The sequence below is a fragment of the Engraulis encrasicolus genome, chromosome 6, assembly GCF_034702125.1.
Source record: "Engraulis encrasicolus isolate BLACKSEA-1 chromosome 6, IST_EnEncr_1.0, whole genome shotgun sequence".
In the NCBI taxonomy this organism is placed as follows: Eukaryota; Metazoa; Chordata; class Actinopteri; order Clupeiformes; family Engraulidae; genus Engraulis; species Engraulis encrasicolus.
In genome coordinates this window covers 51894112-51917679 of record NC_085862.1, presented here as the reverse complement: position 1 = coordinate 51917679, position 23568 = coordinate 51894112, and the positions used below count along the sequence as shown (strand labels likewise).

General features: G+C 42.8%; 3 protein-coding genes and 1 non-coding gene across 6 annotated transcripts in view; 1 reads left to right on the top strand and 3 right to left on the bottom strand.

The window, feature by feature from the left end:
- sid1 (secreted immunoglobulin domain 1) overlaps nucleotides 1–5739 on the bottom strand; it is an 82225-nt gene extending 76486 nt beyond the window's left edge. Inside the window, exons 1-3 of one of the 2 annotated variants that reach the window (XR_010035102.1) lie at nucleotides 5658–5739; nucleotides 3431–3517; nucleotides 1845–1889 (exon numbers count right to left, since the gene is read on the bottom strand). Coding sequence is in view for 1 of the 2 variants with exons in the window: in XM_063200301.1 (XP_063056371.1) it covers nucleotides 1845–1889; nucleotides 3431–3517; nucleotides 5247–5265 (151 nt within the window). In the remaining variant the exon portion in view is untranslated. Of the gene's footprint in view, nucleotides 1–1844; nucleotides 1890–3430; nucleotides 3518–5246; nucleotides 5309–5657 lie in introns of those variants that run through there. The other variant, XM_063200301.1, reaches the window with a different exon arrangement.
- On the bottom strand, nucleotides 3998–4070 carry trnav-cac (transfer RNA valine (anticodon CAC)). The gene has a single exon. It is a non-coding gene; the product is annotated as a tRNA-Val (tRNA).
- Nucleotides 5740–10542: 4803 nt separating the features above from the next.
- On the bottom strand, nucleotides 10543–21774 carry rpp21 (ribonuclease P 21 subunit). Of its 2 annotated transcripts, XM_063200300.1 has the most exons (6): nucleotides 21760–21774; nucleotides 20973–21155; nucleotides 20434–20534; nucleotides 14267–14349; nucleotides 13655–13783; nucleotides 10543–11595 (listed from the first exon to the last, which is right to left on the bottom strand). In XM_063200300.1, the coding sequence occupies exons 2-6, from the start codon at nucleotides 21027–21029 to the stop codon at nucleotides 11450–11452; spliced, it is 516 nt and encodes a 171-aa protein (XP_063056370.1). In that variant the 5' UTR covers nucleotides 21030–21155; nucleotides 21760–21774; the 3' UTR covers nucleotides 10543–11449. The 2 variants fall into 2 exon arrangements, with proteins under 2 accessions (XP_063056370.1, XP_063056369.1); XM_063200299.1 differs by lacking the exon at nucleotides 21760–21774 and having other exon boundaries at nucleotides 20973–21281.
- LOC134450456 (uncharacterized) lies at nucleotides 21552–23543 on the top strand. The gene is made up of 3 exons (XM_063200298.1): nucleotides 21552–21857; nucleotides 21975–22091; nucleotides 22347–23543. The coding sequence occupies exons 1-3, from the start codon at nucleotides 21584–21586 to the stop codon at nucleotides 23366–23368; spliced, it is 1413 nt and encodes a 470-aa protein (XP_063056368.1). The 5' UTR covers nucleotides 21552–21583; the 3' UTR covers nucleotides 23369–23543.
- The last annotated feature ends 25 nt before the right edge of the window (nucleotides 23544–23568 follow it).

The following is a 23568-nucleotide window of genomic DNA, read 5'->3' as shown; positions in this document are numbered from 1 at the left end:
AGAGAGAGAGAGAGAGAGAGAGAGAGAGAGAGAGAGAGAGAGATAATGTGTGTGAGAGAGAGAGAGAGAGAGAATGTGTGTGTGTGAGAGAGAGAGAGAGAGAGAGAGAGAGAGAGAGAGAGAGAGAGAGAGAGAGAGAGAGAGAGAGAGAGAGAGAGAGAGAGAGAGAATGAGAATGTGTGTGAGAGAGATAGATAGAATGAGAATGTGTGTGTGTGTGTGTGTGTGTGTGTGTGTGTGTGTGTGTGTGTGTGTGTGTGTGTGTGTGTGTGTGTGTGTGTGTATGAGAGAAAGAGAATGTGTGTGAGTGTGTGAGAGAATGAGAATGTGTGTGAGTGTGTGAGAGAATGAGAATGTGTGTGTGTGTGTGTGTGTGTGTGTGTGTGTGTGTGTGTGTGAGTGAGTGAGTGAGTGAGTGAGTGAGTGAGTGAGTGAGTGAGTGAGTGAGTGAGAATATATGTGTGTGAGTGAGAAAGAAAGTGAGTGTGAGTGAGTGTACATGTATGTACTTGTAAGAGAGAGAAAGAAGAAAGAGTGAGCAGAGAGAAAGAGTGACTGTGTTTGGGGGAGAGAGAGAGAGAGAGAGAGAGAGAGAGAGAGAGAGAGAGAGAGAGAGAGAGAGAGAGAGAGAGAGAGAGAGAGAGAGAGAGAGAGAGAGAGAGAGTGTGTGTGTGTGTGTGTGTGTGTGTGTGTGTGTGTGTGTGTGTGTGTGTGTGTGTGTGTGTGAGCATGTGTGTGCATGTGTGAAAGAGTGATGAGAGTGTTAGTGTAAGAAAGAGACAAGAAAGTGTGTGTATGAGTAAGTAACCAACTTACCTTGCTCATGTTGATCATAATACAGTAATAAGCACAACATAAAACATTTACACACAGTATGGAATAAGTGTGTGGGCGCGCGCGCGAGAGAGAGAGAGAATGAGGAATGTTTGTGTGTGTGTGTGTGTGTGTGTGTGTGTGTGTGTGTGTGTGTGTGTGTGTGTGTGTGTGTGTGTGTGTGTGTGTGTGTGAAGAAGAGTAATGAGGGGGGTGAGGGCAAGACAGGCAAGAGATAAAGTGCTTGAGTCTGAGAAAGAAAATGTTTGAGAGTGTAAAGAAAAAGTGTGAATATGTGTAAGATAGAAAGCGAAAGCGTGTGTGTGTGTACTTTGTAAGAGAAACAGCAGAAAGAGTGAGCAGAAAGAAAGAGTGACTGCATTAAGGGTAGAGATTGTGAGAGAGCCTGAGCGAGCGTGTGTGTGTGTGTGTGTGTGTGTGTGTGTGTGTGTGTGTGTGTGTGTGTGTGTGTGTGTGTGTGTGTGTGTGTCTGTGTGTGTGCATACACATATGCATATAGGCCTTCAAGGTGGGGCACAAATATGGGACAGGATATATCCATAACATGCCACTCTCACTGGAGCTCCAGAGGTGACAGCACAGTGCACATCTGAAATGTCTGCTAACCTCTGACCTCTTCTACACACTTCATAATGTAGGTTTATTTTGGACTGGAATTGAATTGATCAAGATCTAAGCTTTACTAGATTTGCCTTGTTGCAAATTAGCAATCAGGCTATAAACCATTAATGGATTCACATCTGCAAGTTTTGTCATGGCCTTGCCATGTTGTGTTAGTAATAATGTGCGGTGCATTGTCCTTGCTAAGGACATGTAGCAATTTGCAATTGTAATTTTCACTCCTGTCCTTTTAAGACTCTTTAATATAGGTATTTAAAATGTGCCCCATATTTTTGGCCCACCTTGTATAGGCATGATTTGCTATATAACTGTAAGTTGCCTCAACTATGCCCTGTTGACAAATTCAGGACCTTTTGAATATTAGTGTGGGGGCCAGGCCACCATCTTACCTTTGGATTGTTGCCTTGCTCTCTCTGGCCACTCCAAACACACACCTGGTGGAATATAAACGGAGCATGTCAGACCATCCACTAACAGAGACATCATCATTTAAAATGTGCAGTGTGATAGAAATGTATGGAAAGAAAGAAAGAAAGAAAGAAAGAAAGAAAGAAAGAAAGAAAGAAAGAAAGAAAGAAAGAAAGAAAGAAAGAAAGAACCACATTTAACACAATTGTGATGAAATATCAAGCAACTTCGTGATTTAGTCTTTTTAATGACTTCTTATGAATACACCCATTAACTTGCACAGCACGATAACAAACATCCTGACAATAGCATAGACAGATAAATTCACCTCTCTGAAGTGGTTTAACTTGATTTATCATGATGTAATGTCGCCCCCTAGAGGAATATGTGTTAACTGCAATTATGATTTATGCTTTATTTACTTAGTTTTTATAAGGTACACCTAACTACATTGCAGTGTAACAGTGCTGTATTGTACATGTGATGTGCTGTACTAATACCACTTACCTTGCTCATGTTGATCATACAGTAATAATAAACTAATAAGGACAACATCAAACATGTGTTTGTGAGAGTGTGTGTGTGAGAGAGAGAGAGGGGGGGGAAGAATATCTGAGAGAGAGTATGTGGAGAGAGAGAGAGAGAGAGAGAGAGAGAGAGAGAGAGAGAGAGAGAGAGAGAGAGAGAGAGAGAGAGAGAGAGAGAGAGAGAGAGAGAGACTAAGAGAGAATATCTGAGAGTGAGTATGTGGAGAGTGTGTGTAGAGAGAGAGAGAGGGGGGGGGGGTAGAAATGAGTACACAGGATCTACTAAATAGCTTTAAGTTGCCATCAACTATGCACTGTTGATTATTTCACACAACTACATGATGTTTCAGCTGCTATCTACAGGCCATGGTTGATGCAAAACGCACATTCAACATCTACATAGCCAACCACTAACAACAGAATTTAAAGTAAGATGTTACATAATGCTCATTTAAAGCAAAGAAAGCTCCCGCACACTGTTCACATTTGCATGGTTTGACCGAAATGTCGCAGTAATTCAGTGATGGGGAACCTATGTCTCAAGGGCTATTTGCGGCCCTTGAAGCCGTTTTATCTGGCCCCCGGCATAATTTTAATGTTATGCAGCTTCACATGAAATATGACAAATGAAGCTGATGGAAATCCATGATTGGAAATTCCATTTGCAGTACAATTAAGTTATATTCAGGGGACCTAGAAAAGGTGGGGTCTGTTGTAAAGGTGGCTGACTTTAATATAGGCCTAAAGTGCAGGGGGAAAACCTGGTTTGTGCTCATAGTACAGCCCTTGGGAGGGCTTTTACGGCCCTTGGAGCAATCTGAAGTGGCCCTTCAAATTAAAAAGGTTCCCCACCCCTGCAGTAAACCATGCAAATGTAAACAGTGTGCAGGAGTTTTCTTTGCTTTAACGTTGGTGACCCAGGGGTTCCACTCCTATGCACCTGACCAAGGAGGTGTGCATTTAACATTAACCCCAGAAAATGTATACTTAATTCTCAGAGAAAGTGGTTTTAATATATGTGAGGGCCACCACCATCTCACCTTTGGATGTTGCCTTGCTCTCTCTGGCCCTCCTCCTCTCACCTGTGCAGACTGTCACCTCCTGGGCGCCCCTCCAAACACACACACCTGTTAGAATATTAATGGAGCACATGAGACTGTGAGTTTATCGAGATAACATCATCTAACATGAGCTGTGTGAAAAACCTAAGAAATGTGCAAAAAGAAAGAAAATAAAGCACAGCAAAATTTGGCCTAACTATGCACAGATATCAACCATATATATATAGATTTTACTATTTTGCTTTTTTTAATAATAAATCATGTGAATACACCCATTAGCTTGCACTGCACAATGGCAACAGCATGGCGAGAGACATAGAACATCAACTCTGTGAAGATGTTTAACTTCTTTTGTAATTATGTAATGTCGCCCCCCACAGGAATAGTCTTTAGCCGCAAGCCTTTTCAGCTTCCAATGGGATTGATAAGAGTGGTATTGGAAAGTCAAAAAACCTACTGTATGATGATATTGCACAGCCACGCTTCATGCACGAAACAATCTGACAATGGCCTTTTAATCGGCATGTGGTAAATGAGATAAAAAACTGTTTCCGCCCGGTTTCGAACCGGGGACCTTTCGCGTGTGAGGCGAACGTGATAACCACTACACTACGGAAACTGATTTCAGTGAGTCGCAGGACTCCTTGACATTCATTGTTTCCATCCTTAAGTCCTCTATTCACAAATGCAACATACCAGTAGGCCTATCTAATGATTAGAACATCAGCGTTATTTTAAATGACAAACAAAATCATCTGATCTAAGACCACCATTAAACTGAAATCACAACTTTATATAGGACATTGCCCTTTACGTTACTTCGTCAATTTCAGCAGGCTTCATTATACGTTCCAAGACAGGCAGCACCGTCTACAGACTTTGACACAAAACGCCACCAAATAATTGACACGGCAACTCAGAATAGTTTGATGTATCAAGTTGAAAGCATATTCCACTCCGGACAGAGTCGTATGCCTACATCGAGAGCACCTCTCTGCCTACAGTCAACATAGTTTGAGAATGACGCGAGAAGGGCTATTGAAGTCCTCTATCGCCCCCTGGCCCTTGCGTGCTGTAGTTCACGCGCTGCACGAGTGCAATAACTTTGAGTAGGCCTGGTTGAAACAATCAGAGACGTCTCGATCAAAATGTTCACATATAAAAGTGCGTAACTATAGTGTCTAAGGTAATGAAAATGTCTAATACCGCATATTCTATGTTCACCTCTGAGAAGTTACTCCTATACGGCCAAGACATGTCTGCGTGCGCAATGGCGCCCAGAAGCCAACTTGCCGATCGACGACATTTCACCAGTCTCTCATTTTGTTCCATCTTACAGCCTTTTAAAATCACAATATCTAATTGTACACTCGTACAGAAGTCTTAGAACAAACAAGAGGATTGCAAAAAGTACGACGCGCTTGCAAAGTGTAGTTTTTGACGCGGCCTCCCTTGCGCATTTGATTGACAGCAAAGGCCGAAAAATACATAGGCCTAGCACTTACGAAATCGTTGTTAACATCGATATCCATATCCATGTTACAATTACTACTAGGCCTACTACACGACCATGTGCGCAATGGCGCCCTGAAGCCAACTTGCTGGTCGACGACATTTCACCAAAATTTCATTTTGACCTTTCTAAGAGCGTTTTCATCAAATCCAATATGCAATCATGTAGAAATCTTACATCAAACAAGCCTGATGATTGCAAAGCACCACACCCTCGCCAAAGTTAAACACTCCACCATGTCCAATATTTGATCGACATCAAAGGCCATGAAAAAGCACTAACTTTGCTTATTAAAATGCATGTAACCTACGCATTTCAGGTTACTAAAACATAAAACACTAACCAAACCGACGCTATATCGAAAGCATCCATGTGGCCGTTACATGACCATGAGCAGCATGCGTACGCGCAATGGCGCCCTGAGCCGAACGTGATGCTCGACGACAGTTCACAAAAATCTGATTTTGTTTAATCTTACAGCGTTTTAAAATGATAAAATCTAATAATAAAGAAGTCTTAGGCCTACAACAAACCTGAGGATTGCAAAAGCATGACACGCTCGCCAAAGTGTGGTTTTATACCCTACACGCTTATCCAACATTTGTTCGACGGCGAAAGCCTTAAAAAATACATCTAACTTTGCTTATTAACATTATCTCACACTTAAGATTGGTAAAAACATAGAACACTTACCAAATCGTCATTAAACCGTCGAAATCCGTAAGCATGTGTCGCAGATCTGATTACATGACCCTCGCGCGCTGCTTAGTGATCACGCTCTCCATGGATGGAGGATGCTGCTCACGAGCGTGGAAGGTCAGAGGGCAAAGAAGTACGCAACATCCACCTAATTTCAGTAATGCCGTTTAGTTTTATAAACGATGATAATAATAACTATAATAAACAACGATAACAATGATAAAAAATAATTTATTTTATGGAAGGCTATAGGAGAGGAAAAGCTCTGCATCTTTATAGGCGGAATTAAAGTTTGAAATGTGGAGGCTTGGCCATCCCCGAATTAATTAATAGCCTAGGAAGCCTATTGCACAAGATTTTAAAAATGCGCTTTTTTCTAACTAATCTACGATCAGCATTAGAATAAAAATCTTGATTTAAGAAAAGCAATAAACATTTGCATGACATTAGGCAGCCAATCTGTAGGCTTATTTTTTCAGTTTTAGGCTATTCTTTAATTTACACACGCAGCAAATGAAAGAGATGCTGTAGCAACTGAGACAAGCAGGGAATGACTGTGCTGCTTAATATTAAAGGGTGAATCTGTCTGTGCAAAGAAGTTACCCATATCTTAACTTAAGTTTGTTGCAACAAATACATACAGCGAAATATTCTGATTGACGTTGGCCTGACACAAGATTGTTATTATTTTACATACCGTAGCCTGTATTGGCCTGAAATTAATTTATGAAGTCAATGGAACACTCCCATCCGCAGACGGGCGGGGGCGCTACAAGTCCATAAATGCAAGACAGGCCTACTCATCACGGCCTCAGTTTATTGAGAATGACTGGATGCACTCACAATTGAGATACAGAGCTAGGGGCACAGAGCTAAAACGGTGTTGAGAAAGAGCATGTACAATGAAATGCATAAAAACATGATCATTTGATTTTTCTCCCCACTCTCTCTCTATATCGAATCTATACCACACGTATACACACACACAAATAAAATATGAGAATGACACGAGAAGGTTGGATGTCTTGTATCCTAAATGATCTGAGCATGTGTTGCTTACCTTTTTTAGGTGGAAAACCTGCAAAAAATGTTTGCATAACCCAAACTCAAACTAAAGCACAACCAAAAAAGATCCCCACTACTTCCCCAACAACAGCGGTGTCAAAAGCAAAAGTAAATGTAAAAAGGGGAGTTTCCTTCCAAAGCAGGTCATTTATCTGAGTAACAAGCAGACCTGTGTCTTGTTGTCTTGAAAAAAATGATTGTGGTGGGAAGAGACCCGTGTGGTATGATGTGGTTAAAGGACTGTATTGAAAGCGAGCTGGATCAGGTATACAACAAACGCCACAGGCTGTCCGGCCAGAACAGTATGAAGATGTCCAATGAAGTCAGACACACACCGATGTAGCATGTAGATGTGTGTTTTTATCTCAAAGACGCACGGAATGTCACAAGAGTCCGAATGGACGCTGAGATACTGAGGCGTCCAAGAAGATACGAGAGATGAATCCCAAGTTACACTGTGATAGATTCCCCGTCCGAACAGTAGTCTGAGGACTGACCTGTGGCTCGGCGCTATATGCACAAAGCAGCACAGCAGGGTGCCGAGCCAGGGGGTGTGCCTGTTGCTGGGGGCCCCTAGCAACCCACTCTGGGGCCAGGAGCGGAAGTTTCCCAGAGTGTACAGGTCAGAGTGAGGAGAGCAGTAGAGGGAGGGGGGAGACAGGTAGCCCACCAACAAGGGGGGATGGGCAACTTGCTAAGAACAGTGGATTTTGGTGGCCCACTAGGCCCTAGGAGCCACAATTCTTAACACTTAAGATCAGCTGACTCTGAACTGGTTGGATCAAGTTTGTGGTGCAGGTCCCTGTTGGTTTTTTTTTTGTGTTTTTCACTAACAACAGTCTATATATCCCATTAGGTACAATGGCGAAAATGGTGTACCTCTGCCAAACAACACATTACAAATTAAACATTTATTACATACACACACACACACACACACACACCTATTTAAAGTGTTTATGAAACGAAAACAAAGTAAAGGAATTTGACCATTTCCAGGACAGATTCTGAAAGTTCTAAGCCTTGTGAATAAAATGGGATATTGTCTGGGTGCTATTTTGTCCTAAAAGTCATGTTAAAACGTTCCCAAAAAGTGTTATGTTTACTTTTTTTGGTGACATGCAAATTTTATGCAAATGATATGCGTGACATAGAAGGGGTGAGTTCACCTCATTCCACCTTGTTCAGATCAATGGCGGCTAGTACCAAAACAAAGCCCAGTGTAAAGCAGTGTGTTGCTGGAGGGCCGAACGGTGCCAGCTGCAAAAATGGCTACTTGACAGAAGGAATATCTTTGCACAAGTTCCCTTCTGTGAAGAATGATGGAACTGTGGCCGACAAGGAGAAGGCTAAAACAAGCTAGGGCTCTGTGGATCCAATGTGTGGTTTTGAAGCAAGCTTCACCACAAATGTGGAGATCGTGGGCATGGTTGGACTGAAGGGAATGCTATTGCCTCAAGCAGTTCCAAAAATTGACATCGCTGGCGTGCAGACTGAAACTGCCCCTGTAACTGCTCGGGCACGAAGACAGGTGAGTGCACTGCTTTGCTTTAGGCTACTCGTTTTACCTTGTCCATCTGCTTTGTATGTTGTTTTCAGGAAAGGGTAATGCACATTACATGCCAAACCGATGCGAATGCTCTCGGAATATGCACTTTTTGTTGATTGCCATTCAACTGGTCAATAAATTGGTTTTGGGAGGATATCCGCGCATCAGCGTGGTGCTCTCGGTCGAGGACAGCCAACTCACAGACTGGGCTACTGCTTAGCGAATAAACAGAGATGCACATAGTGTAGGCCTACTTAGAAGCGTTGATTGTTTGTTTTTAGTATTGTGGTGCACGTGTGGCTGACGTTTGGACACACCTCGTCCTCAGAGTCAGGCTGAGGGACACGCGACGCCTGTGACTTTGAGCACAAAAAATAATAATAATGATAAACGCTAAAAATATGCTGAGGACTCAGGCTATCTAGGGTATTTTTCCAACAGCCTAATACCTCCGTTTTTTCTCTAGTTGATGATATTTTTGCATGTAGCCTACATGCATTTCAATCACACTATATCGCGCAATTGAATCAAAATGCCCCCCATTTGTCAACAAACACACACGCCATGTCATCTTTGGGTCATGGCAAAGCGCCCTTAGCAACCGTAACCATAAACAAAACGAACTGTCAGGCTATGTCAACAATCGTCACTTCGCCTGTCAGACATGTCACTTTCTGCAGATGTATCAGTGCCTCTGAAATAGATTTGTGCTACTGCTGTTTTTTTTTCTCATGAGGTTGGATGTGTGGTTTTTCGACACGCTGATGTTTGTATCAGAATTTTGGTTCCTTTATAAGATGTGGGTCCATCAAATGTGTGTTGTTTTCTCAGATCACCATACTAGCAAACCAGGGACTCCCCCCTTTGATGTCACAGCCCAGCTCATTAGTCACACCAAATTTCACAGAATTCACACTTTGAGTTGCCATTTTCACAAGTTCCTCCGGGATGATTGGGTTCAAAGTCTCATCGATGCTATCAGAAAAAACAAGTCTTTAATGGGAATGACCGTTTGTTTTCGTTTCATAAACACTTTAAAATACACACATACGCCAACTCTCTCAGACAAACACCTGTCCCTCGCATACTGTAGAGCAGGGGTGGGGAATCTATTTCTCGAGGGCCGTTTGCGGCCCTTGAGGCCGTTTTATCCGCCCCCCGATATAATTTTAATGTTATGCAGTTTCACATGAAATATGATATAGTTTATAAAGTAATCTTAGAAAATACATTTGCAATACAATTAAGTTATATTCAGCGGACCTAGAGAAGGTGGGGTCTGTTTTAAACGCCCTCGGAGGACTTTTACAGCCCTCGGTTGAATTTGAAGTGGCCCCTCAAATGAAAAAGGTTCCCCACTCCTGCTGTGGAGTGACATCAAATGTTGACCCTTCTTCGGATCTTTCTCTCTCACTCACACACACAGACACACAGACTTTCTCTCTTGCTCACACACAAACCCTTACAACATGAACCTCAGATATTTCAGCTGTCTTCACCCACTGCTGCTCACACACTTGTGTCCTGCTCTCCTTTAGTTTCAGTGTTTCCAGAGGACAGGGTCCTCATTAGAGTGCCGTTGAGACTTTTGAGCAGTTTAGAAGCACTAAAGACCAACAAGAAACTCAACAGGCTTCTGGTATGTCAGTACTTCTTAAATAATTCTTCTTTTACAGACACTGCTGGGCATTTTAGAAGTACGATAGACCAGTGGGGGCCGTGGACCCCTGAGAGGTGCCATGGAAGTGTGCCATGTGCGCAATGGCGCCCTGAGGCCAACTTGCTGGTCGACGACATTTCACCAAAATTTCATTTTGACCTCTCTAAGAGCCTTTTCATCAAATCCAATGACACAATCATGTAGAAATCTTACATCAAACAAGCCTGTGAATTGCAAAGCAACCGACCCCTGAGAGGTGCCATGGAAGCCCCAGCAGGCTGGCTGAAAATAATAATAATAATTGAATAAGTTGAATAACTAAGTAGACCAAAATAAACCTAAAATATTTCCTTCAGTTAAGAACTGTATTTTTTTAGAATCTACAACATCTCTGAACATGCTACACTAGTATGGACATTATTTTATATATCCATGGGGCACTGACGCAGACCTAGACTATGGTTGTGGTGCACAGAAAAAAATAGGGGCAAGATCAATGTAAGGAGTGCCTTGGCCGGAATCTACCGGTATATGGGGGGCCTCGTCGTCATGGTGAAGTTCGGGAACCCCCGCGATAGATGACTTCAAAAAGGTACAAAGGCAAATGATTGACAACTTTTTTTTTTATTATTTTTCAGGGCAAGAGAAAAAAACTACTGCTTATGACTTACAAAAAAAAAATCATGTCTCCAAATAGATCCAGCATTTAAAAAATGATGGCAAAAAATTAAAAAGAAATGCATCCCATATAACTGAGAAAGAAACATTTTTTTTACAAACCTGAAAGAAAAAAAAAAAAAATCTGTGTAATCTGTTCTTACAGGCTTCATGCATATGATGTCATCATTCAGTTAATCTGTGACACCACAACCAGCACATAGCAGACTCAAAATCCTATCAGGGGTGAATTTCTCGAAACAGTAGTTGCTAACTATGTTAACTAGTTTGTTGGTGTCAATGCAATTACCCACTGGCTACCACCCAATTTGCTAACTGGCTAGCAACTTCACTTTCAAGAAACACAACCCTGATCTGTTGGTATGGTGTGTTCAATCTCGTACTAGTCATGAAAAGAATCGTGAGAGATGAACTTTGTAGTTTGGTTGCCAGCGTAAAGTAGAACTTAATGTCACCAGTAACCATAACAACCTATCACCATGACAACTCCAGCACATGTCTATGATCAGCTCAGTCAGCTAGTACTCTTGCTATCAGTGAGTAGGGCTGTCCACAAATCAGTTAGTCAGTGTAGCTGTCACTATGAGCATAGTTGTCAAGTTGTATAGCTGCAAGTCGGTGAGAACGGCTGTTAATAAGTCGGTAAGTAGGGATGTGAGTCAGTGTGTCAGTGAGCACTGCTGTCAGTAAGTCAGTGCAGTGATTAGTCTCAAGTGTCCATCTGTATGTTTGGGTTCAACAGTAACAGTTTCCCGAGCTTGTATTCTGATTGGTGGTTGCCGAGGTGGCGCTCTGATTAGAGGTGGTGTTTTGTTGGCTCCATAGAGGCGGGGCTCAGGTGTTCTCCACGGCGGAGGGTTTCTGACTGGTGGACGTCGAAGGGGGCTTTTGAGGCCCGGGTGCAGAGGTGGCCTTCAGAGGGCCGTGTGCAGAGGTGGGCTTCGGAGGGCCAGGTGCAGCCTTTGTGCCTGCCCCCTCATCTGAAGGGAAACACTGTGTAAGTCATCAACTGCACAAGACACACACGCACACACACACACACACACACACACACAGCAGGGCTTGACTTACAGTAACTTTTTCGCTTGCCGGCCACTGTGGCTAGTGGTTTTCCCGAGTCACTAGCCATCTAGTTATTCTATTAGCCACAAATTAGATTTTTTTTGTTATCATGACGCTGTACAATTAACCTCAGAAGATGAGGTGCTTAAAGCAAGAAGATGAGTGCATGGGATTCTACATGGAAATAAAACAAACAAATAGATACTGAGTAACTGATCCTTTTCTTAATCTTAAATACAAACAATTGATACACAAGGGGCAGAGTGCAGAATATACTTCATTCTGATATCATAGAAAAAGCTACCTGCCAAATTGGCTAGTGACACTGAACTTGTTATCAGCCACAGCCAAGTTTTACCAGCATTTGGCCGGTTGGCAGGTGCCAGTGTCAAGCCCTGAAACACAGGTAGTGCAGACATTGGCCCTCATTTATCAAAGTAGCGTACGACGAGAATCATACATACGTCGTGCGTACGTTCTTTTCATACGACCAGTTGGCATTTATCAAATCTCGTCGTAAGCGCAGAAAAGATGAAATCCGTACGACTGGTCTCAGACGGTATACGCCGTTTTCAAGTTGGACTTGAGATGACTATGATCACCAGCTTGAACAGCAGTTGTAGCGCAACAACTCATTAACAGAACTATGTAGCCTACATAATTACAAAATGTTTTTACATTGTATATTTTGGCTATAACCGAACTTCTACCTGTTTGAATTGGTGCACCCTTCCTGGGAGCGCTGTGTTAATTTACTACAGTAGGCCTAGGCCAACAACTGCAAGAGACTTCTAATTTGTGATTTCAAGTCAAGTCAAGTCAGCTTTTATTGTCACTTTCTGTCATTTGACATGATGTGTGAATAATTGTGCAATATAGCCTACAGCCGCGTATGTGCCTTCAGTCATGGGATCAATTGGACCGACGTTCCTTCCTTCTTTTTAACAGCTGGGAGTTTAGGCGCACATCAATAAATACAGTAATAATCTCCCGGTTGAGTTTCGCTGTTTCTCACACAACGACTATCCGAATATAGGCAACACCTGACACGTGTGTGTCCGGTAACGCATAATAGTCGTCCATTAAGGTGGCAAAAAGGCTATTCCTTCGAAGGACTGGAGCATTATTTGGGAATCAATCTGTACCCCTTCCATATTGAGAACCGAAACACTGTTGACTACTGCTGTTGGTTATTTCCAAGTGTTATTTTGTTGTCTACCTTGCGTAAAGCCTAATTTCAAGCTGTCAATCAACCAGAAACGTGGATGCTTTAGCCAGTTTGCAGCTCTCCATGTCGCAAAATCAGGAGTGCGGTCTCCTTCCCACCGTTTTAGAGAAGGTGTGATTATTCTAATTACGGTGGTTTTCAGACGCTGGATTCATCAACAGCCGCTCGCTCTTAAGATGGGATTGGAGAGGTATGCATGTTTAGTTAATCTCCGTGAGCCTCGTCGTACGACGAGATCTGCGCTCATTTCTGCGATGGTTTCTACGCAAGTTTGATAAATGAGGGCCATTGTGTGCACCTATCTATGCACATGTCTATGCCTTTTATCGCCTGCCAATGCCTATTGTAGCATTGCTATACACTGTTTAGTTATCATATCAGTGCTACCTACTGTGTTTTCTACTGCTTCCGTTTTCTACAACATCTCACTTAGCATATCAGCACTGCTGACGTAATGTTGATTGACAATAAAGAAACATCAAAGAGATTTTAGACAAGTGACAGCTAAGTGATGCTAAGCTAATGGAGAGACCCTAAGCTGAGGTCCTGTTAAATAGTAATTAAGTAATTATGTTACATTACACGTAGCAGACGCTGTTATCCAAAGCAACTTACAGTTAGTTTCGCTATTATGCTATTGCTAGGCTGCTAGGCCTCAGGCTCAGACCAACCAACCGATCTACTTAGCTAGGCTAACTAGCTAGGCCTCAGGCTGGTCCATCCAAAGAGAGAGAGAGAGAGCGAGTCACCTGTCTGGTTCTCCAGTTGGGCTTCAGGCCGGTCGACCCACAGCTGGTGTTGCGGGTTGTTGAGCAGCTTCCTGGTATAGCCACAGCTCACACACCGCAGCACTGTCGCACTGCGCCTGCCCCGCCGCTCTGATAATAATCACACACACACACACACACACACACACACACACACACACACACACACACACACACACACACACGTCAAAAACAGAGCTAACATCAGAAGCACACACTCACACACACTCACACTCACACACACAAGCAGTTAGAAACTGCTTAGTTAGAAACACAGCTGACAACACACACACACACACACACACCTTCTTGGATGTCACACAGTTTGACAGTAAGATGACCCTGATGATGACGGCGTAAGCCGAAACGTTGGTCTCATTAAATGTACTGCATGAAGTTCTGAATGTGCGATGACCATTGTTTTCACACACTTTGACAGTGAAAGCTGCTTAGCTATTCATATGAATATATACATTCACTTTGAATGAAAAATTTACATTACTCCTATGCAGAGGTGTGCATACCAAAACTGACATTATCAGCTGAAGTCTCACAAACATCTGTGTGTGTGTGTGTGTGTGTGTGTGTGCTCACTTCTCTGTCGGACTGTGGCAGTGACTCCAGGCACCAGCAGACCACAGCATCTCTGGCACACACTCCTCTTGACTGAAGGGTCTCTGTAGGGGGAGACAGACAGCAGACGCAGAATAACAGGTTATCAGCAGCTGGAGGATCTGTCATCTAGTTTACAATCATCTAATAGAAGAGCATGGAGTCCTCATTTTCTTAAGAAAGGCTCTTCTATTAGCTGATTTACCTCTTAACTTAACCTGGTTTACTCCTGAACCAGCTTCTCAGTATGCCCCTCTGGTTTGTTTGTTTTTGTTTATTGCCAGTCAAGTAGCGGCGGCTATTTCGTGGCCAATACAGGTAATGGATTCCCCATGACATATTAAAAAACATCAATGAAATAAATAAATATAAAGGTACACTGTGTAAGATTTTTAGTTGTTTATTTCCAGAATTTATGCTACCCATTCTCTAATGTTATCTTCTTCATGAATACTTACCACCACCATCAAATTCTATTCTAAAGTATTCATTATGACTGGGAAAATCACACTTTTCATGCACGATAAGGGGGATCTTCTCCATTTTGAATGTCAAGAAATAGACATTTTTAGCTTCAAAAATGACTGTACTTAGGCCATACTAGCAAATATTAGTTTATTACTTATAGTGCAGCAGCTAAGCAAAACAATCGTTCAGTTTGTGATACAAGCATGAAATTTGGTACACATGTCGCCAAAGGCATTTCAAAAAGATTTAGATATGGAGCCATCATGAATTTTCAACCTGGTGCCCATGTCAGCCATTTTTCGAAATGGCCACCAGCAAAAACGGTTTTCTGATGAGTAATGGATATAATATGACATTTTAGACATATTTAGCATTCATAGTACTTGGTAAATGCCTTATGGATAATTTAAAAGTTGTCATGAATATTCAAGATGGCCGCCATTTTCAAGATGGCAATAGACGGCAAAAAGTCGCTAAATCGGCAACACTGATAGTATCACTGTTTCTTTCAAGAGTTATTATCCATTTTGTGAACATGTGATCTAATGAACATAACAATTCCTATATCAGCAACAACTGAACCATTTGATGAATGGACATGTAATACAGTGGATGTTTAAGCACAGCCAGGGCACACTGGCAACACCACTGCCGTGAAAGTCGGCATGGGGTTCAGTGCCAGCTAAATACACTCCGCCTAATAATGCCATAGTTTCTGTCATGTGCTGGTTGTGGTGATGGTTTAGTGCTAGTGTAGTTTAGTTTCCTAAATGCTATCTAATGTTAGCCCCACATCCATGTAGTTTACATTAGATGTAGTTAGATAGCCGCACCTGAATGGACAGGATGTGCCAGCGCGGGAGAGCCGAGCCAAGGGTAACAGGGCTTTGTATGACTTTCATATAGTTACCCGGATGGTGTACCAAGGACACACCCAAGCATAGCTCAAGCGTTCAGGGTAGGCCATTTCACTGTCCAGAAGACTAAAAAAGTGTTTTCCTCCATGGCCATTGACCAGGCCCATGAGCAGATGAATGCTTGCATCAAGGGAGATGGTGGTGCGGTCGGCCTTACAGACAACTCATCTGCTTTATTGCGATGGATGGTAGCAGGACCTGAAGTTGCCCGATGCATACAGGAGTTTGAGATTGGTTCCAAGAAATCAGATAACACACGTCACCATGACCAAACAACAAGTGTTCAGGTTGCATTTATCAAAGAGGTACGCTCTTTGGTCGGTGCAATGGAACATTTTGGAAATCCATTTGAAGAGGAAAGCAAGGACCTGATTGTTCTCCACTCAAAGGAACTTGCTGGACCTTCGGCTGCTGAGACAGTCAGAAAGGTGAAGCAGATAGGAGAGCTCCAATTTGAAGCTTTCACTAGAGAGTGCCTTATTGATAGAACGAAGCCAGTGGATGACACCATACCAAGAAATACGATAAAGGTATTTGGTGCGTCAACTGTGCGGAGTATATCAAAACAAAAACAGAAACGGGCCTCTGTCAAACAGGACATGGTGCTCTTTTCAAGACTATACATTGCTTGCCAGACCAGAGATGGAAACCTAGATGAGTTCTTTCGACACGAGAACCAATCATGTCCACCAGCACTGTCTGTGGACAGAAGAGCGATCTGCTTCCATGCCTGGCTGGAGCAAGTTCACAGTGCATACTCTGACAGTCCAAAGGTTACCTGTAGCATTGTAGATGGGGCAGCCATCATCCAGATGCTGAAACCAAGTGCAGTAAAAACCTTTTGATGACTATGCTTGTGTAATATTCATTCCATATCTGACCAGAAAACTTGAATGTGTGTCGAGACTTGATCTGGTGTGGGACCGCTACCTCTATGAGTCTCTGAAAGCTGCAACAAGATCAAAGCGTGGGACTGGGATTCAGAGACGTGTGGTGGGTGATGCAACCATCCCCAGCAACTGGTAAAACTTCCTTAGAGTTGATAGCAATAAGACTGAGTTGTTTGCCTTTCTATCAAATGCTCTGCTCAGATCACTTGTGCAGGAGGATAAACAGCTTGTAATCACTAGTGACATGGAAGTACTTAGCAAGCCACCACTCTCAGATAGGTCTTCGATTGCTCCTTGTACACATGAGGAAGCTGATAGTCGCATGCTATTACACGTCGCCCATGCAGCAAGAAATGGCCATCATAAAATTATGATTTAAACAGTTGATACTGATGTTGTGGTGCTAGCTGTGTCAGTGGCTCAGATACTACAGGCAGATGAGCAAGGCAAACTAGATGAGCTTTGGTTGGCTTTCGGAACTGGAAAGAATTTCCGCTACTTAGCAGCCCATGAAATTGCAGCAGGACTAGGGCCTGAGAAGGCACGCGCACTACCAATGTTCCATGCATTAACTGGTTGTGATACAGTGTCAAGCTTTGTTGGCCATGGAAAAAAGACTGCATGGGCTGTATGGGCTGTGTTTCCTGAGCTTACACATGCCCTGTTGAAATTATCTTCAGCCCCAAATGACATGTCACAGGAGATAATGACAACAATTGAGAGGTTTATCATCTTACTCTATGACCGAACCAGCACATGCACAGAAATAGATACGGCAAGGAGGAAGTTATTTGCACAGAGGCACAATGTAGAATCAATTCCTCCAACCAAGGCTGCCCTGGAAGAGCATGTGAAGAGAGCTGTATATCAAGGAAGCTACGTGTGGGGTCAAGTGCTAGTGTCAACACCAGAATTACCTTCACCGTGCAAATGGGGTTGGTCAAAGACATCTGAAGGGGACTATGAACCCTTCTGGACTTGCCTACCAGATGCAGGTCAGGCCAGTTATGAACTCATCTCCTGCAAATGTAAGAAGGGCTGTGTTGGGCAGTGCAGGTGCAAAAAATCTCAATTACAGTGCACTGCTCTCTGTTTCTGTGAAGGCGAGTGTGAACAGTCTTCCTCGTGATGGACCAATGAATGTAATGACTTTGCTCCAACCATCCAGGTTTGGACGCAGCTTTAGGTTTGGCCTCATGTCAGACTCTTATGAGCTAAAATGTTTATAGTTCAAATTATAGTTCAAATGTTTATAGTTGAAATAATAATAAAAAATAAACGTTATAGTTTATACTTTAAAGATGGCCTCTCAACGTCATTTTATTAATATTGCTGTGTTCCCCATTGTTATTGAATGTGTTACGCGTTGGTCCTGTTTTAAAAAACGTTCTGGTTGCTTTGTTTCAAGCCGTTTTTGCAAGCTAGCAAGGTGGCTTGTGGAGAAACGAGAGGGTGTTCCGTGTTTCTCGTGGAAATGAGTCTCTGATTGGCTCACTCCTCCTGCTCTCGTGGAAATCCGTCTCTGATTGGCTCAGTCCTCCTGTTCTTGGAGAGAATGTAATGGGAAACAGTCACCACTTCCCCGGGTGGTACTGCACTATAGGGGCGCCAACGGAGGCGTGTAGGCTCCATTCAGGGCTGTGCTCTTTCGACAGCGACCCCTAGGCGAGCTGCAGGCACGGAGCAACTGGAGTGGGCTAGCTGTATGTATGAGGCTTTGTGCTGTGTGTGTACCTGAGAGTAGCAACCAGCTGATAGCTAAGCTAAGTTAGGTTTCGGGCCACCAGACGTTGCTTGTTATGAAAACAAGCAGAAAAAAATTACTCGACATGTTTTTAGAAAAATGGGTCGACATAAAGCTTTGATGGGCAACGCCTTCTTTCGACGTGACGAAACACAGAAAGGCTTTCGTGATTCGCTCGTTTCTCTGCATTATTTATGTCAATTGGGAAACACCGGGAAACACAGCCAGGCGAGGTGACGCACCGCTATGAGAGCCTTGCAAGTCCGATCTTCAAAAGGAGTGAGTAAAACTGTGTTTTATCGGAAGTTGGCCTTTAAATTATAGTTCAATATAAAATAAAAAATAAAAAAAAACTTGGAAAAAAAAACTGCATCAAGAAAAATGTGTAATTCAACACAGATATAACCATTCTGAAGAAATGGCGGCCATTTTGAATTTTCAATGAAATGTTCAATCATCAAAAAACACATTATCAAGTAAATATGGTAAATAAATTCAACAAATCTTGTCTGCAATAATAGTTTGCATCCATCACTCTAGAAAACAGTTGTTGCTGGCGGCCATTTTGAAAAACAGCTGCCATGGGCGCCATGTTGAAAATTCATGATGGCTCCATATCTAAATCTTTTTAGAATGCCTTTGGCTACATGTGTACCAAATTTCATGCTTGCATCACAAACTGAACGATTCCTTCATATTTTGGAGCTAAGCTATTAGACTATTAGTAAACTTTCATGTAAAGATCAAATTTGGCAATATGCAGTCCAGTTTCAATGAGCAGCATAGGTGCAGTACCTTTTTTGACTATTTCCTGCACAATGTAGCTTTAATCATTTTGCTCCAATTAACCAGGTATGAGCAGGGGGATCTGGCATCTATACAGCTATGAGTGATGAGTTAACCACAACGGGACGAGTCATCTATTCCGCTATCAGTAACCCAGGCCAGGTATCAGCAGTCAGGTGTTATGTTGTTGCCTGATTGTCATCGACTTACTAATATTGCGTTCCCGAGCAGCAGTAGGATCTTCCCAGTATGCAACCAGGAGTCAGATAGCTCCCACCTGAAAGTGTTTCAACAAACTACCAACATAGAGGGCCAAAAATACCTCTCCACCTGTCAAAGATGTGAGCTATGTAAACAAAACAACACCATGCACTTTTTCAAAATTCGCCTCTTTGAAAGAGCCTGTCCGATCCAACTGTATTTGTCCACAAAATGATAATTGCTAAGCAATGTGCACCATAAACTATTCTTATCACTGTGTGCTGCCAATGCTGTATTGATGTCATGATTTTCAATGGGACGAACTCGGGGTACTTCGATGGCCCCAGCTCGCAACTTCAGATTCAGTTTCAACAGGCGTTTCAATGCATTTCAGCTAGTAGGAGGTCAGAAACATCCTATCTCCTACCGCTCAGGAATGCACGGTAAGTGTTGCATTGATAGGATGGGTGGGACCAGGCAAGTTATGTTGCGTCCCGTAATCAATTACTGCCTCATTAATAGTCCAGGTTAGATACATCACTAGCCTGCCCATGCCCTCCTATTGACATAACACCTACAGCGTTGCTACTAGTCTCGCAGAGATTTGGAAGCCGATGGCAATCAGGTCACGACATCACTACACCTGTGAATGATATGAGCAAGTGCCATTCAAAGATTAGATTAGAGTTGAGTTACTTTATTGGACCCAAACAAAATCGAGTTTTCAAGCACCCAACACATACACGTAGAAGACATAATCTGACCCATCTATAATGCTGTAAGTACATAAGATAGCTATATAGACTTTTACTGTCCCCAAAGGGAAATCCACACATACAAGAGAGCAGTGAAGAGTAATATGAATGTCATCTATTCAGCTATCAGTGTTTGCACGTCATCTGCATTGTTATCCTCAGTTTCTGACTGACGAACTCAAGATGCAGGACAAACCACAACCATAGTTCAGTGGTAATGGAACAGAGACAGTTCATACATACCAGAGGAATAAGGTACCCAAAGGCATATGCATCAAATACAAATTACCCATAATACACACTTATCTGTACACATGCAGACTATTCACAACCCATGTCATATGATGAGTTGTTTTCACTGTATTTATTTGATATTATTTAAACTGACTGTCTCAGGACGAGGCGGCGAGCGATGGTCTTCTGTGTGTGACAGTAGAAACGGGCCAGCTCCTCATTCTCTGGACTTTGGGCCAAAACACAGTGGGCTGCCTGGAGAGAGAGAGAGAGAGAGAGAGAGAGAGAGAGAGAGAGAGAGAGAGAGAGAGAGAGAGAGAGAGAGAGAGAGAGAGAGAGAGAGAGCGCACTTCACTTCACAAAACAGCTCTTTCTCCAATGCACACATAGGCCATACAATAAACACATAGTAAAAATAGAATATGGAGTTCTGAGGGGCTCTACATAGGCCTACCGAACATAATAAAATGAGTTTTCAGTCATAAAGTATGATGGAAACAACATAAGGTACCCAAAGGCATATGCATCAAATACAAATTACCCACAATACACACTTATTTGTACACATGGAAACAAAACATTATTTTGTGTGTATGACAATAAAACCTACTTGACTTGACTTGATTATTTTCATCTTGCACCACGAAAAGACACAGCACGACAAGGGCAGTGTAAAGGTTAAGCGACACTTACTTGGTATAGGAAATTCAACCTTTGATAGGCTTCTTTATCTTTGATGCCTCCAGCCATGCCTCACCAGTTCTGTGCGGTGCTGACACCGACGCGGCCCACAGGAGACAACCGCATGTAAACACACGTGGGAACTCAGCTGTGTTCCACTGACGCAGTGGCGGCTGTCAGCAACCCGTTTATCTCCTAGGCACAAGTAGAAGAGTAGAAAGGGGGTAAATGGCCAAAAGATCACAACTGGAACTAACAATGGCTGAAGGAGAAAAACGAAAATTTCTTCCAGTAAACGATATCTTCTTCTAGTGTTCGTCGCAACTGACAAACAAGCTGTGTTGTGTTATCGCCCCCTAGCGGAATTTACACAATATAGCCACAAAGACAACACGCATGATTGTGAGTAATTGTGTCAGTATCGACAGAGAAATTAGAATCGAGTAGTAGAGTATCGAGTTGCGTCTGCATTTGCCACTGTTACCATCTTTGTTTCTGCTTCACAGGAGCATCACCACATATTATTATCCCTAATCACTAGTCTATCCTATCTCAATCCCCCCAAACCTCTCCACACTAGTCCCACAGAAGTTTCTGGGAAGACCCACTTGGGATTTCATGTGATGCCACTTCCGTATTTATCTAAGTACTGTTTTTTGTCAGCCACTTTTTTGCCCAAAATGCCCCAGTTTTGTGCCGTTTTAGGATGTTCCAGTCGATCTAACCGAGAGAAGGGAAAGGGTTACTATCGACTACCTAAAGTGATCACCCATAAAGGGGAGAAATGGAAAAAACTTACAGAACAACGCCGCAAAAAGTGGATAGCTAACCTACGTTTACAGACTAGAAGAGCTGAATCTGCAAATACTCGTGTCTGCGGTGACCACTTCGTCAATGGTATGTGCGAAATCCGTTTTGCAGTAGTGCATGAAAGTATTATGTTGTTAAAAGCCAATCAGCAGTAGCCTAATGTAATAAACCTATTAAGGACTATGTTTGGGCTTTGTTTTGAAGGCTGCCCCAGCGCATTGGTGGCTAGTGAGTCAGTGGACTGGGCTCCGACGGTCAAGCTGGGTTACCAAAACACAGAGCTGATGTCAGAGGGTCTTAGTGAGGGGACACAGGATGAAGGTAAACAGTGTTCTTGTGATGCAAATGTGGTCGTCAAATATTCACGGCACTTAGTCCATGTACTGGTATTATGGGTTACATTATCAGACTAACTTTGTAGTTTGCTTGCAGTGCTCATTTTAAGTTGTAAACACTGTGTGGGAACCCTGTGTATATCAGAGACGAGAACTTGCATGTTGTGTCAAAAACATAACTTGTGACATTATTCACAATTGTTGAGCATGATATGTATTGTCACATTCTGCTATATTGTAGGTTATGCAGATGCTGGATGCCAGATGGATCTGACCATGGATGTCCTAGAGAAGATGGAGGTGGTGATCAGAGAAAACCTAGTGGAATTGGGGGAAAAGGTACTGGACTGCAAGTTCACCCCGCAGTCCTTTGAAAACAATGACGAGAAGACTAGGTTCTACACAGGGCTTCCCAATTTCTTGGTGTTGATGCAGATTTTCCGGCTCTGTGAACCTGAAATCACCTGCTGCCCCTTGTCTGTCTTGTCCAAATTTGAACAGTTTATACTCGTTTTGCTCAGGCTGAGACTTAACCTCCCATTGAAGGACTTAGCTTTCAGGTTCAACATCTCCTTGTCCACCGCTTCAAGAGTTTGGTACAGACTAATTGACATTCTTTATGAAAATCTAGAATTTCAACTTGAATGGCCTAAGCGACACATACTCCATGACACAATGCCAATTGTGTTCAGGGAAGCCTTTGGCTGTAAAGTGTCTGTCATACTGGACTGTTTTGAGGTGTTCATTGAGAGGCCATCCAATCTACTTGCTCAAGCACAGACATGGTCCAACTACAAACATCACAGCACTGTTAAATTTCTGATTGGCGTTGCACCGCAAGGCTTTGTCACCCACATATCCGTTGTCTGGGGAGGGAGGGTCAGCGATAAAGAACTCACTATACAGAGTGGTATCCTGAAAAACCTCTTACCTGGGGACATTGTCGTTGCAGATCGAGGTTTCAACACTAGTGAGAATGTTGGATTTTACTGTGCCAAATTACAGATACCGACGTTCCCGACGGGAAGAAAGCAGCTGACGCCATTCAAGGTGGCAGAAACTCGGAAAGTTGCTAACTTGCGTAAACATGTGGAGAGGGTCACAGGTTTAGTCAGAAGGAAATACCAGATTCTACAAAGCAAGGCTATGGCCATAGAAAACATGGCCACAAAGCCAGGTGAGGCACTGGCATTGATTGGCAAGATTGGTGTGATCTGCTGTGTATTATCAAATATGTCAGAATCCATTGTGTCATTGGAGTGATATTGGTTTGGCACACCTTGCAAATGGACATTTCTTTAAAACACACTTGTGAAACAATATTCAAACTATATATCCTTACAATGTGAACAACTGAACATGTATACTATGATGTAAATATCCCGTTGTTTTTTGTTGTGAATAGCCCACTGTGTATCCCTATTCCTTTCTAAATTAACATCCTTGTATGAAAAGACTACTGA

Coding starts and splice junctions, on each gene's coding strand:
- rpp21 (XM_063200300.1), bottom strand. CDS start 21,029: ATGGCTGGAGGCATCAAAGATAAAGAAGCCTATCAAAGGTTGAATTTC. Junction 20,535..20,972: donor GGTTGAATTTCCTATACCAA/GTAAGTGTCGCT, acceptor CTCTCTCTCCAG/GCAGCCCACTGTGTTTTGGC. Junction 14,350..20,433: donor CGCCGCCTCGTCCTGAGACA/GTCAGTTTAAAT, acceptor CTCCCCCTACAG/AGACCCTTCAGTCAAGAGGA.
- LOC134450456 (XM_063200298.1), top strand. CDS start 21,584: ATGCCACTTCCGTATTTATCTAAGTACTGTTTTTTGTCAGCCACTTTT. Junction 21,858..21,974: donor CGGTGACCACTTCGTCAATG/GTATGTGCGAAA, acceptor TTTGTTTTGAAG/GCTGCCCCAGCGCATTGGTG. Junction 22,092..22,346: donor TGAGGGGACACAGGATGAAG/GTAAACAGTGTT, acceptor GCTATATTGTAG/GTTATGCAGATGCTGGATGC.